This window comes from Balaenoptera acutorostrata, chromosome 11, assembly GCF_949987535.1.
Source record: "Balaenoptera acutorostrata chromosome 11, mBalAcu1.1, whole genome shotgun sequence".
NCBI lineage: Eukaryota > Metazoa > Chordata > Mammalia > Artiodactyla > Balaenopteridae > Balaenoptera > Balaenoptera acutorostrata.
Window position 1 is genome coordinate 31,228,507 of NC_080074.1, and position 19,083 is coordinate 31,247,589.

At 35.7% G+C, this 19,083-nt stretch overlaps 1 protein-coding gene across 4 annotated transcripts in view; it reads left to right on the plus strand.

Annotated features, from left to right (window-relative positions):
* ATP2B1 (ATPase plasma membrane Ca2+ transporting 1) overlaps positions 1 to 19,083 on the plus strand; it is a 131,506-nt gene that overhangs the window by 82,492 nt on the left and 29,931 nt on the right. For all 4 annotated transcript variants that reach the window (XM_057556106.1, XM_057556104.1, XM_057556105.1 and 1 more), the window contains exons 4-12: positions 1,446 to 1,700; positions 1,789 to 1,914; positions 5,466 to 5,606; positions 8,074 to 8,112; positions 8,868 to 9,029; positions 10,555 to 10,769; positions 13,170 to 13,412; positions 14,760 to 15,001; positions 17,592 to 17,829. In XM_057556106.1, coding sequence (XP_057412089.1) covers positions 1,446 to 1,700; positions 1,789 to 1,914; positions 5,466 to 5,606; positions 8,074 to 8,112; positions 8,868 to 9,029; positions 10,555 to 10,769; positions 13,170 to 13,412; positions 14,760 to 15,001; positions 17,592 to 17,829 — 1,661 coding nt within the window. The remainder of the gene's footprint in view (positions 1 to 1,445; positions 1,701 to 1,788; positions 1,915 to 5,465; positions 5,607 to 8,073; positions 8,113 to 8,867; positions 9,030 to 10,554; positions 10,770 to 13,169; positions 13,413 to 14,759; positions 15,002 to 17,591; positions 17,830 to 19,083) is intronic.

The window sequence follows — 19,083 nt, forward strand, 5'->3', positions numbered from 1 at the left end:
CCCTCCACACCCCTGTGGCTGCGCTCTCCTCCGTGGCTCCGAAGCTTCCCCCCCACACTCCCTGCTACCCCATCTCCACCAGTGAAGGGGCTTCCTAGTGTGTGGAAACCTTTCCTCCTTCACAGCTCCCTCCCCGAGGTGCAGGTCCCATCCCTATTCTTTTGTCTCTGTATTTTCTTTTTTCTTTTGCCCTACCCAGGTACGTGGGGAGTTTTCTGCCTTTGGGAGGTCTGAGATCTTCTGCCAGCGTTCAGTGGGTGTTCTGTAGGAGTTGTTCCACACGTAGATGTATTTCCTATATATTTGTGGGGAGGAATGTGATCTCCGCATCCTACTCCTCCGCCATCTTGAAGGTCTGAATTGATTTTAGACTCACAAATAGATTACAGCCCAAGGTTCAAAAAGCACCGTCCTTGTTCTTTCTTCACCATTACTAGCCCTACAGTTTTGAGGTTTCTTTTGTCCCCGCCTCTGTCTTTTTCTAAAGTCTTTTTTGCCATAGAGCCTCTGTGCTGACTTTAATCTCTCCCCGAAATCCTCTTCCCTTAAATCTGTATGGCTAGTTTCCCTCATATCATTTGGCTCAAGTGTCATGGACACCTCAGAGGGGCCTTCTCTGTTCACCCAACCACAGTTAGCCCTCTTTTTTCATTTGCTAGCACATCACCATATTTTATTTTCTTCATGGCACTTATGATATCTGAAATTAATTATTTGTGTTTTATTATCTGATTTTTTCATATCCCATTCACACCTACCAGTCTGAGTATAGGTTCCCTGAGGAGAAAGAGCTTATATGTCTTATTCACTGTTACACCCTTAGCTTTGAAAACAATGTTGGCACCTGAAGTAGGTGCTCAAATAGTTGAATGAATGAGTAGCACTTTGCTTAAATTTTTATGTTATGAAAGTCAAGCTTTTATCATACTCCAGTGAAACTGATATGGTAAATAAGCATGGTTCATGGGTAAACACATAATACTTAACTTTCCATGTACGACTTGCCTACTCTATGTAGTAATAGCATTAACTATTGGTTGAGTATGAAGGATGTCTCAGCCACTGTTCTACCTTCTTTACAAGTGTCTTCGCATTTAATTCTCTCAACAACTCTGCCGTAAGTGGTGGTCTCCTAATTTGACAGATGAAGAAACTGAGTCTCAAAAATAAGTAACTTGCCTTAGGGTCGAGATTTAATCTTCCCCAGTGTCCTCACTCTTAACAGGTACCCTAGACTGCCTCCCTACCCTAAAGATGAGAATCCTCAGAGGCAGGGAACTTGAAATTAACAGAGTAAGCGTCGTCATCATTATGGAATGCTTTGAATCAATAAAGTGTTTAGAGCTGTAAGCAAAGTTAACGGGGCATATAAACATTATAATTACATATCTGTTGCCATCAATTCAGAATCTTTTTTGATAAGCATTTTCTTTCTTTCCAAATAGTTTGTGGAGACGTTTCTGTTGGAGAGGAAGAAGGTGAAGGTGAAACTGGTTGGATTGAAGGAGCTGCGATCCTCTTGTCAGTAGTGTGTGTAGTATTAGTAACAGCTTTCAATGACTGGAGTAAGGAAAAACAGTTTAGAGGTTTGCAGAGTCGAATTGAACAAGAACAGAAGTTCACAGTCATCAGGGGTGGTCAGGTCATTCAGATACCTGTAGCTGATATTACAGTTGGAGATATTGCTCAAGTGAAATATGGTAAGTAAAAAAGGGCAGTGCATCTTACACATGATGTGATGTTATTGTAATCTTGTTCACAGTTTAGCGTACCTTTATTTTGTTTTAGGTGATCTTCTTCCCGCTGATGGCATACTTATTCAAGGCAATGATCTTAAAATTGATGAAAGCTCATTGACTGGTGAATCTGATCATGTTAAGAAGTCTTTAGATAAGGATCCCTTACTTTTATCAGGTATGAATTGCTTTTATAACTGAACTTTTTCCTCCTCCTCAACTATATACCACTGTCAGCAAACAGTTCCCCGAAGAGCCAGTAATGTGAAGAGGATTCTGTATTTTATGTTAGCTTCTACCCTTATAAATCTTAGAGACTTTCTTTTGTAAGTCAGCAGAGACATTAGAGATCTTTAAATCCAGAACTGTATTTTACAAATGAGGAACCCGAGTCCAAAAAAATGAAGAGATTTGAGAGTCGGTGTTAGTTAATGTTAGTATAATGATAAAACTAAAGTATAAGCCTAATGATTTCTGTTAAATTGATCTGTTTTACATTTATTCTTAAGGGCTATTGTAATATAAAATTAAAGAATGATTGTGTGTTTAAAGCAAATTAATGAATTCTCTATGATGGTCTACAAAGGATAGGATTAAAAAAAAAAAAAACTCATAAAATCCTTAAAGTTAACCTAATCTTGCTCCCTCATTTAACTACTGAGGAATGAGTCTGAGACATTAACTATTTATCTAAGGTAATATGATTAATAATAAATAGGTCCAAGAGTAGTACCACATCTACTAGGCAGAACTGAATTTGCACACGGTTAAGACATGTTCTGAAAATCTAAGGCTTTGTGTAGGTGAGGGTACTGTCTGAAAAGGGGAGGTGGGTGTCTACTTAGGAGGCTTTTACAACAGCTTAACTGTTGATAGCTAGACCTAAGGTTAATTGGAAATGAAATGGAAGGGATGATGAAAAAAATTACAAGCTGCCTTCTAAGATGCTACATGAAAGGAAACCAGAGTACCACAACTTGTCTCCAAAATTACACCAGTTCCTTAACTTTTGATTTTCAGTTTCCTACTCTTAATTTTCTAGTGTTCTTTATAGAATTTACAAAATTGCTTGTAAGACATTTGGTTTAAATATATTTTTAGATTGAGTTATACTAGCATTTGGAGTAAGAAAATGTTGCCTATTTGTCTTTAATTATTATTTTCAGATGTTAATGGAATGCTAACATTTCCCACATTGTAAGGAGATTCTGCTTATTTAAATATTTAATAACTTGGCAGCTATACTTTCTCACTTCTTCTCTGTGAACTTTATATTCTAATTGGTTGGACATGGTTTTACTGAAACCAAAGTCAAACCTGTGACAAGGGTCAGTTAAGTTAGAATCACAACTTCCGGGCACATACCTAAGTTTAACTGTTACCTTTTTAAGATTTGTAAATATATGCCAAAAGGCTTATTGTAAAACGTCCCACCACTAAAAATCAGAGCAATTTCATGTATATACATTTATAAACAGCATTATAAATAGGGGGAAAGTTTCATTTTAATATAGACTTTTGTTTCTTTGAAAAAATCTTGGGATTTGTATACCTTCAATATCCTGCACTACTAAGAACATTCCTACTCTATTTGAATTTTTCTTTATATTGCTCTGCTTGAAATTCATTCCAAATAGAAATATCTTGGATATATAATGTATTTAAGTTTAATGTATACTTATTTTACTTATTTCTTGCCATACTTCTAAGAAACTGTGGTTAATGTTAGCCAAGTAAAATCTATGATTTTTCCAAAGGAGAGGGAAGCTAGCTGGTCATACCTAACTGCCATAGACTGACCAGGCCACAGTGTTTGGTGAACTGAGGTAGTCTCCTCTTGCCTTTTTGCCATGTATACCTCATGGGCTTTGATGTACATCTAGCTTATTCACACAATGCTTAGCTCTTCAGAATGACATCCTTTAACGGAACCTTGGTCCTTTTCTGTTTTAACAGAGATTGCTGGTAAGGTTTTGTAGACTCAGGTTCCCGACACACCAAGTATACCAAGAGGACTCTATAAATTTTCCATGTTTAAGAAACGACTGAAATAACTTTCTGGAGTCCCTTATCACAGTACGGGTGGGAAAGTTTTTCTGCATTTATTTCCATCTTCCAAAAATGTACTGAAAACATGAAATGCATTTATTTTTAAATTTATTCTCATGATGCCATCTCTCACTGCTGTTCTTGGCTTTTTAAATTTAGATGTTTAAAAGCAGTTATTCAGTTAGCAGTAGGGATATGACCAGAACAAAAACTGTTTACTTTGCCTGAGCATATTAGCTGCCAACATTTGATTACCTGTGGTAGAGAAGAACAGAACATAAAAAATTGAAATTTGCCGAAAGCTAGAATTGTTAAAAGAAACAAACTGTCTTTTACATTTAGTCCTTGCTCAATAAATATTGTTTCACTGTCCTTAATTTAATTTCTTGTTTCCCTTGCATTTTTACTGGCAAAGAAGCTAATAATTAGTGAAACAGTCAGAATATAGATTTTTTTAAAGCAAAAAAATCAAAGGCCTAAAAAATACATATTGGATAAATTACTTAGTAATTAATAGCCAAATATAAATTCTTAGGTACTGGAGTAAGTACGTATACTTTACGATCTTATTTTGCAAATAACAATTGAACATTGTTTTGGTACGCAGGATGGTATAGTACGTGCTACAGACCCTGCCCTCCAGGTGGTTGTAAACTAGGAGATCAAATAAATAAATGATAACTGTAAAGAAGACTTTATTGAGTATATTAAAAAGAGTTAAGTTTTGAAAGTTACTTAAAATCACAAAAATATTAGAGAGGTGGGAAGCCTTTTAATGAGTGAGGGAAAGATGCAGAGGTGTGGTCGTACAGGTTGGAGAGTTGTGAGCAACCTTAGTGACATTATATCATAAGAAGAATATTCCCTCTGTCCTCTGACAGAGCTGAATTGAATCTGCCTTGTCACTTAATAGTTGTGTAACCTTGGGCAAGTTTCTAGGAAATAAGAATAATAATGCCTGCTGCTTGCGAGACTATTGTGAGGGACAGAGTCAGAATTCAGTCAGTGTTCCCATCTCTGCTCCCCAGCTTTTTGTAATGGAGTTTTATGTTAGGCTAATGGATGAAAAAGTTCGGAGTGTTGTTTGGTCTCCATGTGAAGACTTTGACCTTTATCCAGTAGGCAGTGAGGGTCAGAAGTTTTGGAGCCATGAGAGGCTTATGATAAAATCACATCTTAGGAAGGGTAAACTTATTTCAGGGTGAACTGGAAAGACAAACTAGCTAGGCAGCTGTTGCAGTGATCTAGGTGGGCTGGCATGAAAACCTGGGTTAGGGAGAGGTGGTGGGGTTGGCTTGGGAATATGTCAGTTGTTGCTGTGTGATCCTTTTTGTTGTAAGCACATTTCTTTATAAGTGAATTGTCCCTAATAATAATAATACAGTTATAATTTAAATATTGAACATTCATTGAACCCCTAAAATTCCAGGCAATGTGCCAAACACTTTACACTTACAGACTTAATTTGCGTCTCATTTTTACAAAGTGTAGGTACTGTTATCCACGTTTATGGACTAGTAATTGAGATGTTACAGTTTGCCCAGTATCACATGATAAATGAGTGGTAGAGTGAGCTTTGAACTCAGATGACTTATAACAGACTTAAAACCTTAAGCACAAGAATTTAGGTTTTATTTAATGTCTTGTTGAATTTTAAAAACACATTTTCTGTTGTCGTAGGTACTCATGTAATGGAAGGCTCTGGAAGAATGGTAGTTACTGCTGTGGGTATAAATTCTCAAACTGGAATTATCTTTACCTTACTTGGAGCTGGAGGTGAAGAGGAAGAGAAGAAAGATGAGAAGAAAAAGGAAAAGAAAAGTAAGGATAGCAATATGCTATAAGAATTGGCATTTGGAAATACGGCAGCCTAGATTGTAAGAACTCATCCAAAAAATACACTGTTTCATCAGATTTTGAAATGAAGAGTTCTACAAAAAATTAGTTACCCAACATAGTACCTTCAAGTGGTAGAATTGATGGAGGGGGAATTTTTTTTTTTAAGACTTAGTAGTCCGAGGAGGGCTTTATGAAGGAAGATATCAATCCTGCTTTACCATAGCCAGATGAATTCAGCATCTCCTTGAATACTTTAAAATCTCCCTGTCATTTGACCAGCAAAATGAATTAAACTCCCACTTCCTTTGCTTATTTTTTTGCTACTTCGGTAGTAGCTTTCCTTGTCAACCATATATCACTTTTTGGCCTCATTGAGCTTTTCATCTTTTTCATGTTTTCTACTACTCACATTTCCCAGTCTGTACTTATGTACTTGGTTTTTAGACATAAGACCAAGACTTCACTTTGACACCTCATGTGTTTGTCTTGTTATATTCAGCCCATCATTAGATATCAAGGTTTTAAATTTTTAATCTTGATCCATTGTATCTGCTGTCCCTCCAAGGAGATCTATTATCAGCAAACTTGATAACCATAGTTTATCCACAAGGATCTTATAAGAAGCTGTTATACATAGGGAAATAGCTCAGGATCACTTAGTTGGAGGGTATGTCCCCTTTCTAAAAAAGCCCTCCTCACCCTTTACTCAAGAGTTTTTCCCTTTAGGGCAACAGCACTTTACTGTGGTTTAACCGCTTAGATTTATTTAATTTTACTTGGGCTAGTAAGCCCATATTTCTCTCACACACGTAAGTATTTTGAGATCTTATAAATGCCTCACTAAAAGTCTTGACTTGCTATATCTACAGCAGTGTTTTTAATATTTAGGTGTTTTGGTTCGGTTTCTGGGTTTTGTCTTGAGCTGTGAAATCTTGATTTCAAAGAGAACTATGTTTGAAGAGTTCTGGCTGCTGGCAAGGGAGGCAGGCCCCACACTGTAGGTCTTTCCTGTCCCACTCTTCTCAGCAGCCCTCCACGTGCCGCCCTAAGGGGCCAGTGTGTAGTGCTGATACCATTTCTGGACCGCTTTATATGCGTTATCTCAATAATCCTTACAACCATACAGAAAAGACTATTTATCTTTTTGCTGACAAGTAAACTGAGGCTTATGGAGGTTACATAACTTGCTCCAGGTCGAAGATCTAATTAGTGGCAGATCAGACCCACTTGTCTGACTCAAAAGTGTGTGCTCTTCACCATATATTGTGTTGCATCCTAATTTACAGGAGACTAAAGTCAATAGACCCTATTAAAAAAAGAAAGGGAAGTTCACCTCATGACCTTGTTCCTGTTGACCATACAGTTTCTTTTCCAATAAGCACCTTTTTTTTCTAAGATCTTATATACCTATTTTTATTAATCCAGTCAAGAGTATTCCCAGGAATTAACATCTAACTGACTGCTGTTTTTGATTCTTGGTGGGGGGGGGGGGAATGGTAGACACCATTTTTCCATCTGTGGACTTCCAGCTCTTTTACCATTCCCTTGAATAAATTGATATTATATATTAATATAATCCAGGGTAATCTGTCTCAGTTGCCTTCATAATCTGGAATGTGAATGTTTGTTCTCTTTCCAAAGTTGGGCTCATTCAGAGTAGCTAGGTATTCTGTCTCCTCACCTGTCTTGAGCATCTGTTCCTCCTTGACCATATTTGTTCCACGTTTTCCAGTTTGAAGGTAGGTCTCCTTGATAGAGAAGTTGAAAGAAGAATAGGCTGAGTGGTTCTCTTTCCTCTTCGTCATTTTTAATATTATACTCCCTACTCCAAACAATAGACCCATTCCCTCCTTGATTACTTTTTACCTTAGACATTCTCATCTTTCTGTTTCCTCCAAATCTAAGTGAATTTGGGGATTACCTTAACTAGTAGTTTTACTGTCTTATTTTGTACCTTCATATTCTAGTTTTACTTGCTTGCCTCCCCTATCTTTTATACATACCAATTTGGTTCTCATTCCCATCAGAGTTCTCCTGTGTGCCTGTTGTCTTCCTATGACATTCCTTCCTCCCTCTACCCCTTCCCTTTTCCACATTCTTAGGCTTATATTTGTATTTAGTTTGAAAACCTCTTGTACCGTATTTGGGTGTATTGCACCATAAAAAAGAGTAAAGTCTTATGGAGAAATCAACCAAGTATAGATGCCCCAAATTATTTTGGAGTGTCCCCCCATGGTTAAGACCTAGGGAGTGATTGAGCCAGAAGGTCATTATGGGCCAAATGCTTTCTAATCTGTACACACACACACACACACACACACACACACACACACACACACACCCCATTGTGTAACAGTTCTGTTATAGAAATGTGAGCTACCTTTGCATAATTTAACATGGCTGTATTCATTTCTTTTGGAAAGCTTTAATTCCCATTTTGTTCCTACAGATAAGAAACAAGACGGAGCTATTGAGAATCGCAACAAAGGTAAATTCAGTGGATAAAAGTACACTTAGCTTGTTCTCATTATATCCACAAATATATCTCTTGTGTACTGTATTCATCCAAAAGTAGGATGTATACGGAAAATTAACAATCTGTATTACTTGGGTGAATGTCTCTTTGGTCAGTGCCTGACTTATGCTGCCTTTACAATGTTAATAAGACTTTAATTATGACCTGTGGTAGTGAACTTAGAAAGGTCCAGATGTAGGTAACTTTAAACTTAAGCATTTCAGTATTTTATCACTGGTTACAATATGATTGCTAGCAAAAATGCATAAGAAACAAAATAAAAAATGTAAATTTTTTTTGCAGCTATTTAATAGTCTGTAAACATATGTGCATTTCTCTATATGTGTGGTCCTACATAATGTTCTACATTATGGTCATAACTTATATGGGAGGGATTTATGGTGTTTGGAATGAGTCTCATTATCTAACACACACACAGGAAGAAAAATGATTTGGTATTTAGCTCTTTCAGGACCCTGTATTTCTTCTTATGCCTCATCCCTATTTCCTAGCTCAACATTCTCAAATCTGGTACAGAGTTTCAAAACCTAGTGTCACTAATTGTCTTATTTTCTCTGGGTAGGCACAGACATACACAGGAAGCTAAATGTTTAAATTTTTGTGTTTCTATAAGAAATTGATTTTTTTTCCCCAAAAATTGCTTGAAAATGTTAACAGTTACATGTGCCTTTAAAATGTAGTGAAGTTATATTTGCTCTTCGATGCAGCAAAAGCCCAGGATGGTGCAGCCATGGAAATGCAGCCTTTGAAGAGTGAAGAAGGTGGAGATGGTGATGAAAAAGACAAAAAGAAAGCAAATTTGCCAAAAAAGGAAAAATCTGTTTTACAAGGGAAACTAACAAAGCTGGCTGTTCAGATTGGCAAAGCAGGTATGATATATAAGAGAAAATAAGATGTTTTGTTTTAAAATATGCTGCCTTTCTATTTAAAAATCATCTTTGACATACTTAAGACTGGAAATCATTGCTTTGTGAGCGGAAGAGGAACTAAAAATATTTTCAGTTTTATCTACAATGTAGCAGGCCTTTGAGTTACTGTAGATCCTCATAATATTTTGCAGCTTGGGAACCGTTACCCTCATTTTATGTAGAGGGAGTGTCCTCTGTCAACTAGCTAATGAATAAGTGGTCACGTTAGGATTAGCGCCTAAGGCTGCCCAATTCACAAGCCCACGTGCTCCTCTCTGAATTTCTGGGAGCAGTAGAGAGAGGGCTTAGCAGTGAGGTTACTCCGTGAAGATTACCCAGCTATATTTTAATAAAAAGAAATTTCACCGCACATTTTCTTATCTTTTTTTCTGACTATGAAAAAAAAATTAGGTGTGTGTTTTTCTAAAAGTTATAGTTAACTTAAATTGAATGGATTAGTTAGTGTTAGAATGGATCATCCTGGTGAGGCTGAAGTTATAAATTACAACCATCGCTAGAAGACACCTGTTAACGGAACTACTCTTCAGAGGAAATAAAACAGAGCTTTAGCTAAAAACATAGCATGCCCTTCAACAGTATCATCTTTATGAAAGAACACGTGTGGGCTAAATCAGACTACACTATTAAAGTCACTTACATTGCATCATTCTGTTACTTCCTATGACTGTGTTGGAAAAAGTTAATTTTTGCTTCTGTCCTCAAAAAGCTTATTATCTAATAGCAAATATTTGCTTTTGATAATATGTAGCCAAATGATAATACTGACTCATACAATGTTGGGGAAAAGGGTGGATTTAAGATGGTGATGGTATTTTAGTAGACATTGAATTGGATTATTAGACCCAGTGGATTATTAGATAGGTGAACATGCCTTATTTTGTAATACTCATTTATAAGGGGCTAAATATCCCACAAAACAGAAAGGTGTAAATGATTTGTAATATATGATTAACTGTTGGTTTGCTAAGTTAATAAAGCAGTAAGGATAGATGAAAAAAATTAAGTAATTTTGGTAATTTGTGTTTTTTTCGTAAAAAACATGGGGTTCAGTATTTAATTCTAGGTCTCCCCATTGATCAGGTTCTTATCAACTTCTCTTTTGTCATGAAAGCAGCTTGCCAACGTGTAGAGCACCAGCTTATACTAAGCTTTTGGTATTTCCTTGTCATTGCTTGTTATTTTGTCTCGGCTTTAGTAGAAGACTGAAGATACGATTAAGTCTAGAAAAGAATCATAAACACTTTTTTCCCACTTCTCCTGGGTTTCGGGACTATACTTGGAAGCAGAAATTAAATCTGATAATGTCAAGTGATGAGTTAAGCACGAAAAAGGATGTAACAGTTTCTCAGCGAAATTAAAATAAATATCACCAAAGTAGTTATAATTCTTCCAGTGGCTAATATGTAACTGACTATGAATTGTGTCTAGAATATTTAATAATTACATTTTCCTTCTTTTTATGTAGGTTTGTTGATGTCTGCCATCACAGTTATCATTCTCGTATTATATTTTGTAATTGATACATTCTGGATTCAGAAGAGACCGTGGCTTGCTGAGTGCACACCGATTTACATACAGTATTTTGTGAAGTTCTTCATTATTGGAGTTACGGTTTTAGTAGTAGCAGTGCCAGAAGGTCTTCCACTCGCAGTCACTATCTCACTGGCTTATTCAGTCAAGGTAAGCAGAAAAGAAAGTCTCAGCTGGTGTAGAAAATGTACAACTGGTTGCTCTTTTCTCTTGGGTTCTGGAACTAGGGGATTTCCATAAATTTACACTGTTTTCTTTAGCGCTGTCATTGATTCCCTTCTCCTCCCCCCCCCAGTTGAAGATCTCTGCATCGAGACCTATACATTCCTGGGATGGCAGACTTGACACAAAGCTAAGCATAACTCTGCTGGGGAAAGTTCTAGCTTAGTTTTCCTCATATGATAATTATGTTGTCCTGTCCCCTCCTGTTTCCAATCTGTAACATTGAAGTAAGCATGCTTGTCATTTGCCTGTGGTACAAGAGCAGAGAGGTTTACTTGAATCCAACCGTCTAAGGCCTCCTTGTTTCCACACTTGGACCCTTATGACCCCACGGTCCTGCCTTCACATGGTAGACTCATGTTTCTAAAAAATAATTCAGGTCATCTTGTTTCCTTTTATAAAACCCTCCAGTGGCTTCTTGTCAGAATGAAATCCAAGGCTCCTTGCTGTGGCCTGCAGGGCCCTGCCCCATCTGGCCTTTGCTTTTCTCTAGTGTTCATCTCCCACCTCTCTCTCCCCCTCTGGTCCAGCTTCACCAGCCTTCCTGCTGTTTCTCAAATACCCCAACCCTGTTCTCATTTCAGGACCCTTGTGCTCCTTCCTTTGAATCATCAGCTCTCTAACTTTACTCAGGTCTCTCCACGTATCACCTTCTCTGACCACTCCATTTACAGTGGCTAACTCCTCCTTGTTCTCTTAGTAGAATGCTGAAAAAATGAGCTTCAGTGTCTTTGCTAGCTGCTGGTTACCTAAAGGAATATTCTGTTTGAAGATTACTAATCTACTTTTTAATCAATTTTATATCTTATATGGAAAAGGTGGCTTCACATGTAAAATTATACCTGATGAAAGAATGCTGCTCTTGTCAATTTTCTAATAGTAATTAATATTTCTCCTTAAGTAGTATTGCTGACAGAGAGCAATACAAAGTAATTGGTCATAGTTTCTGCTCCAGCACTCTTATCTTCAGTGTTCCCAAGAATTTTCAACAGATGTGTCATGATAAGAATATTTTTTGCTTACTGTTTGAGTTTATTTTCAGGCATTTCACATCTTTTGTTTCAAAAGTAAAATGGTAAATGTGTCAAAGTAATAATGAAATACAGTGTAATCATCTGTTTGATGTTTTAAAATAATTAGAAATAATTGGGGTAAACATAAGTTTTAGACACATGGGTAAAATCAGTCATTCTATCAATACTGTCATTAGTTCACTTTGAATAGTCATTAATGATATTAATTTTTCAATCGATCAAAAAGATATAGGCAGGATTGATTTGCAGTCCTTTCGTAGAAAATAAATAAGAGCATTTTTCTTTAAGTTTTTATTAAATGTTTATTTTAGCCCAAATGTTACCAGTCACTTTTCTTTTCATTGAGGTGTGGTCCTTATGGCTCCTGTGTTAGTGTTTGGCAAAACTGAACACATTTTCTTTACTGCAGAACTTCCTTCTTTTAATGTTCAGTATTAATGTATATCACAGTAATCTTCCTTCCCCATATTTATTTCTTCAAGGAATCAGTTTCTTGCAGTATCTTGCATGTTAGTAGTCACAGAACATACTTTGCAAAATAACTCTTTACAGGTTTTAACCCATTCCAGGTATGTTTTAAGAATCAATTATCAAGCATTTTAACCTAAATGCTTTTTGGAGCTACAGTGAAACTCTTGTTCTTTTTAGAAACTGTCTTTTTCTTGTAAATAAGAGGAAGGGATGATCCTGAGGATGAGAAGACCAAGTGTACCAACATATGGAAAAGATAAAAATGATCCTTTCTGGTTTTGTTATGTTACCTCAATCTATCAGAGTCAAAAGAAAAAAAAAAAATCAGGCAGCTACATGCCCACAAACTATATTTAACTGATAAGCTACTTTTTCCTTGGTGACTGATACAAGAATCTTTTGTTTTCCACTTAATAAGGAGACTTAATCCTTACATGTTATATACTCTTACATGGCTGTAAGTACCTCTGTACTTAGAGTACAAATTATTATAGCTCTTGTAATTTGAGGACACTTCACAGAAGTGTTGGAGGCATATAGTCAACATGATTTTCATATGGGTGCAGGTATCTGTATTCATTTACTAGATTATGTTATGTAGTGGGGAAATGATTGAAACCACTGAAAGCTAGTAATCTATTTAGCTTATTTGAATAGGTCAAATATACTAAATTCTTCCAGTATTAAATCGGTGCTTTATACTGTGTATCTATGTAAAGTTGGGAGTTTTAGTTCTGATTTTAAAGCAGTTTATAATCATTTTAATATAATGAGGTCATTGGTTTTATATGTAGCTTAACTACTTTTTTTTTGGTCACTGTAGAAAATGATGAAAGATAATAATTTAGTGAGGCATCTGGATGCTTGTGAAACCATGGGAAATGCTACAGCTATTTGTTCAGATAAAACAGGAACATTGACAATGAACAGAATGACAGTTGTTCAAGCTTACATAAATGAAAAACATTATAAAAAGATTCCTGAACCAGAAGCTATTCCACCAAATATTTTGTCCTACCTTGTAACAGGAATTTCTGTGAATTGTGCTTATACATCAAAAATATTGGTAAGCTTTCTTTAATAATTAATTTATATATGAAAATTACTTTTTCAATTTGTGATGATTTGACTAGCTTTTAAGCTCTATCATTACTATTTATAAATTGAAGAAATGAATTGTGTTAAGTTTTTAAAAGGCATCTATCCATATACTGTATTTAATTTTCTTTTGATACAATTTGTGTTAGTAGTAAGATCTGTTGATCAACATATACATTCTGTTTATTTGTATTTTTCGTCTCCTGTATTTTGAATTTCCTGCATTTAGAAACTCTTGAGCCTAACAACCAGAATAAGTCCTTAATTTTAAATTTTTACTTTGCTCATTTTGTGAAAGACTAGTCTATCTTACTATAGAAAATTAACTCAATTTACTAGAGAAGATTTTGAAACTAGATTTCAACTTAAAATAATATGTTTTATATATGCTTGCTATATGCTCTGTTTGGTTTCTCAGTAGATCCTACCTGTAAGGTGATCCTTAAACCTTTTGGGACTAACTGAATAAAGTAATTCTAGACTTGTACTACCTTAGAATAAAATATTTTTAACTTTGCAAGTTTTAAAAGTCTTTATTTATAACATAAAGCATGAAATTGTTTGGCTGATATGTGTTCTAGTGATTTGTGGGTGAAGACCATAAACAAAATTAGTATTTCATGAATTGGATTATTGGACTGGAAAGTTATGAGATCTTGATTCTAGATCTAGCTTTGCCTTAGCTGTAAGTCTGAGTTTTACTTTCTTCAATTGTTAAATAAAGATGGTTACATCTGCCCTTAATACTGTTGTGATGATTACATAAGAAGGTATTTGTGAAGATACTATGAAGGAAATAAAGTTTTTATATATATTTAAGTCAACAGTGCTTCATTTTAATGCTTACATTTTTATTTTAAGCCATAAAAATTGGTAAAGTAGATTTAATTTTGAATTATTTAATGTAAATATTCAATGAAAACAAGAGAAAAGGAAAGGAATTAAAATTTCTTAAGTCCCATATGTGTCAGGAACCAACTTTAAAAGTTACATGTCTTATTTAATTCTTGGGTCATAAGAGCGCCTATTTTCCAGATGCTGAAGCCAAGGACCACAGCAGTTGGGTAATTTGCCAAAAGTTCACATAGCTGGTAACTGGCAGGGCTGAGATTGGAATCCGTGTCATCTTTGCTCCAGAGCGTCTTTCTACCTTACTTTTTCTATGTCCCTCTTTGAAATGCTAAAACTAATAGAAGTTTTCTATATAATTTCTGTATAATTTTGTTTTAGAATGTCTCGTTCTGTTTTACATTATAAATTAAACTGTCGTAGAGAAACAAGATGATACTAGCTTCTAAACCTTTTTTTCTTATAGCCACCAGAGAAAGAGGGTGGATTACCACGTCATGTTGGTAATAAAACTGAATGTGCCTTGTTGGGACTTCTTTTGGATTTAAAACGGGATTATCAGGATGTTAGAAATGAAATACCAGAAGAAGCACTGTACAAAGTCTACACCTTCAATTCTGTTAGGAAGTCCATGAGTACTGTCCTGAAAAATTCAGATGGAAGTTATCGAATATTCAGCAAGGGTGCATCTGAGATAATTCTGAAAAAGTAAGAGTAAAATGCTTAGATGAATAATTTGCTAACTATAGTTGCTTTATGGAATATCTACTATGTTATTATTGTTGCTATTTCTTTTTGTGAATATCAGGCATTTGCTAGGACCTTGGAGTTTTTTAGTATATTTTAATGGTATTGCTCTTTTGCCCAGGGTATTCTGTCATTTTCATACTCCAGCTTCTTTTATTTCTTAGTATTTTGCTACAGGGAAAATAAGCCCATTACATTCAATCTGGTAGGTTTAATGAAGTGAACATTGATATTTGTTCTTAAACATGTTGACTCCATTGTTATGTAGGATCATGAAAAATAAAAGCCTTCTGGGAAGAAAACCTGCCGTTTATGTCTTCAACACTGCATTGTAGATAGTGATGAATGAATTATATATTAGTTTTTAGAACAGCAAAGCATTAAAACTAGATCTTGAGAATCCTTTTATATCAGAGTGAGGTTTTATCATATTTATGCTGCTGCAGCGTCGTATTTAAATATCTGCTGTCATTTTGAATGGTAATCTTTCTTTTGTACTGTCCTTATACACACCAGTCGCCTCAATTTTGACATCACATGTTTATGTATAGTTTCCCTAATGCTTATTTGTTATTACAGGTGTTGAAATTATTTTGATTTTTTTTTTTTAATTCCAGTAGAGAAGTAGAAAACTTTTTTTTTTAATTAAGAGCATTTTTGGAAAATTAGAACTCACTTAAAATTGTAATATTTAAAATATTTCCAATTTTAATTAGCTTATATGTAGATTATAATCCAGTGTTATCTTAATGAACACTTGTCAGATTATAATCTAACAGGTTTAAGAGAAAATACATATAAATGAAAATGCAGAATATGACAGATGTACACAAAGTTTTAAAATGAGAGGTCATACTATGAAGGGTGTAGCATTTAAGATAGGTTTCGGTATGAAGTAAGATCAAGTTGAAGGTAGCCACATTGGAGGGAAGGAAGTGGGAATATGCAGACCATATTGGGGGAATAGCTGATAGTCAGACAGTTCAGCTGAGTGGTGATGGACTTTTGTGGCACACAGGACATCTTTCTTCCCTTTACATATGCTTGGTTATCTGATTTCTGTGAAATGTTAGAAATCTTGCATCCGTGGCTTGCTGAGAAGCAGGTAGGTGGTATGGGAGAGATTTTTCAATCAAAACCAAATCAGGCTTTGGCTCTTCTGCAACTAAGTAGTTTTGAGATGCTGGGAAGATTCTTCCATTGGCTTCCATTTTCCTTCACTGAAAAAGAGGATGATGACCACCAATTCTAAGACCCTGAGATAAAATAATGCATGTAAAACATCCAGCATGGAGTATATTAAGTATACAATAACTCTTTCCACAGTGAGATTTACTTTTGCTGTGGAGTCTCTTAAATGTTAGCCTGAGCAGTTAAAACAGTTAAGTAGGCCAGATAATGCAGCTGAAGAATTTTTTTCATCAGGTAGCAGAATGAGCATAGCTGTGGGACTGAGGATAATTCTTATATCAGGGAATAAGGTGGGTTGTGGGGGGAAAAAAGGATGGACTGGAGACCGATATCATTTAAAAGCCTATTACAGTAGCTCTGGCTTGAAGTAAGAGCCAGAAGAAGGCAGTAGAGTAGCAGGGGGAATAGAAAGGAGAGGAAACATTCGGTAGACTGTTCAGAGAACAAATACATAGGACTTAGGAGCTAATGCTATATAGATGATGAGGAGAAAGGAAGTATTCAGGTGAGAGTTTAGACTTAACATTGAAATTATTGGGAGTAATGTTGATGTCTGTTCAATGGGCAGTGAGGAGACAGCCTTTAGTCTTGCATGCAGTAAATTTAAGGTACGGTACAACATCTGAGTAGACTGTCAGAGTGGAAAGCTTTGGAAAACGATCAAAACAGAAGATGGGGATTTGGGAATCACCTGCCTAGAAGCAGGAGGCAGTGGCATCACCAAGGAGAAGAACATAAAGAGGCAATGTGAAAAAATAAACTTTAAATAGGGAAGTATACAGTGTAACTTTTATTTACTACACAGTTAAAGAGTTGTAGTTAGTTTCGCTGAAACTAAAACTATTTTGGCATTATCTCTCTCATTCTGATAAAGTGCTTATTTTAACAGTAAGTTATTTTTTTTCTTTCATGGTTAAAACAATATAGGTGATGAAACAGCATCTCAGGTAAGGGTTGATTGAACGTGGCTTTTTACTTTAAAAAAAGGAAATATCTGGAAGTTTTGTGTTAATTAAAATTAATGCCTAATTCTGTACCAAAATGGACAGGCATATAGTTTATTCTTCTCTGCCACGAGGGTTTTTTGTGAAAATTTAGAAGCCCTGCATTTCCAAAAAAGAAGTGTCTGAAGTAACTTGAATGGAGCATGGTCAAGTGAGAACCATAAAAAGAGAACTGTATTTTGTAAAGGGGAGGGTGAAAGGTGAATGTGATTTTAAGTCTGTAAAAGCACAACATATGTAATTCTCTGAATTCCGGGTAATCAGATTCCATGACTCTAGCCCTTCCAGTTCACTTAAATGGCATTAACCATTATTTTTGTTAATTATTGATGTTTGGATTCAACGTTTCCTTATAGGTGTTTCAAAATCTTGAGTGCTAATGGTGAGGCAAAAGTATTCAGACCAAGGGACCGTGATGATATTGTAAAAACTGTGATTGAACCGATGGCATCAGAAGGCTTGAGAACCATATGTCTTGCATTCAGAGATTTCCCAGCAGGAGAACCAGAACCAGAATGGGATAATGAAAATGATATTGTCACCGGCCTTACATGCATTGCTGTTGTGGGGATTGAAGATCCTGTGAGACCTGAGGTGGTGAAACATTCTGTGTTCTGCATGTGCAGAAGGCACTAACTGTAACCAGTTTTCTAGTAAAATTCTTAGTGTTTGTGATTTTATTTCTCTCCTATGTGAATCCAAGATTAGTGAAATAATAGTGCTTGTGCTGCATGTGCTACCTGTTTATGGTTTTTAATTAGATAACTTCTCTTTGGGATCCTGTATGTTTATAGCATAACCAGTGCCTTGAACTGGGTAGGTTTTGTCCATTGATATTTATATTAAATTACATAGTAAATGCCATTAAGTTATTTGTTTTCATGGTCTGTAGTCCAGCACTGTCCAATAGGACTTTCTGCAACCATAGAATTGTTCTGTATTGTTCCATATCATAGCTACTAGCCACATGTGACTACTGAGATTTTGAGGTGTAGCTAGTGCAACTGAAAAACTGAATTAAAAAAAATTTTTTTTCAATTTATATTTAAACATCTTGTTACCATATTGGACAGTCCGCAGCTCTAGACTTTGCTTTTCTTCTTTAAATCTTTTTTTTTTTTTTTTTTTTAAGTCTATTGAGCAACTGCTGTGTGCCAGCCACTATGCTAAGATACTGGAGACATAAAGATTTTTGAGATCTGGTTCCTGGCCTCAAAGAAGTCACTGTCCTGGGCAGGGATGGACAAACACATAATTATAACCAGGATGTTAGTACATAGTTAGATACATATGCAGAGCATGTTATATGAGCCCCCAACCTTCTAAAGTAATTATATCTTTTTATTGCATTCTTACTGTATGCCAGATATTATGCCAAGTGCTTTACATGTATTATTTCATTTAATATTCACCTCTGAGTTATAAGTATTAGTACTTATTTGAAAGGTGAAGAAAAACTGAGATGTATAGAGGTTAGCTCTAGACATTAGAGCTTGTGTGTTCAAACCCAGCTCTGTATAAAATACATTTGCTTAAAAGACCCCTCTGTGTTATGTTAACCATGAGAGGGGTCAAGTAAGACTTCCTAGAGGTTAATTACCTGATGTGAGTCTCAAAGGATGAAGAGGTATTGGCTAGACCAAGAGAGAGAGTGAGCGGTAAGCACATTGTGAGCAAAGAAGCAACATGAATAAAAGCACAAAGGCAAAAACAGCTTTTGTTCAGTGGCTGTCATCAACTAATTGATTCAACATCCAGTGTGTAGTGCCAGGCACTCTCCTAGGAACTGGAAATACTACACTAAACAAAATAATTATGAAACTTATACTCTAGAGGTAACACAACAGA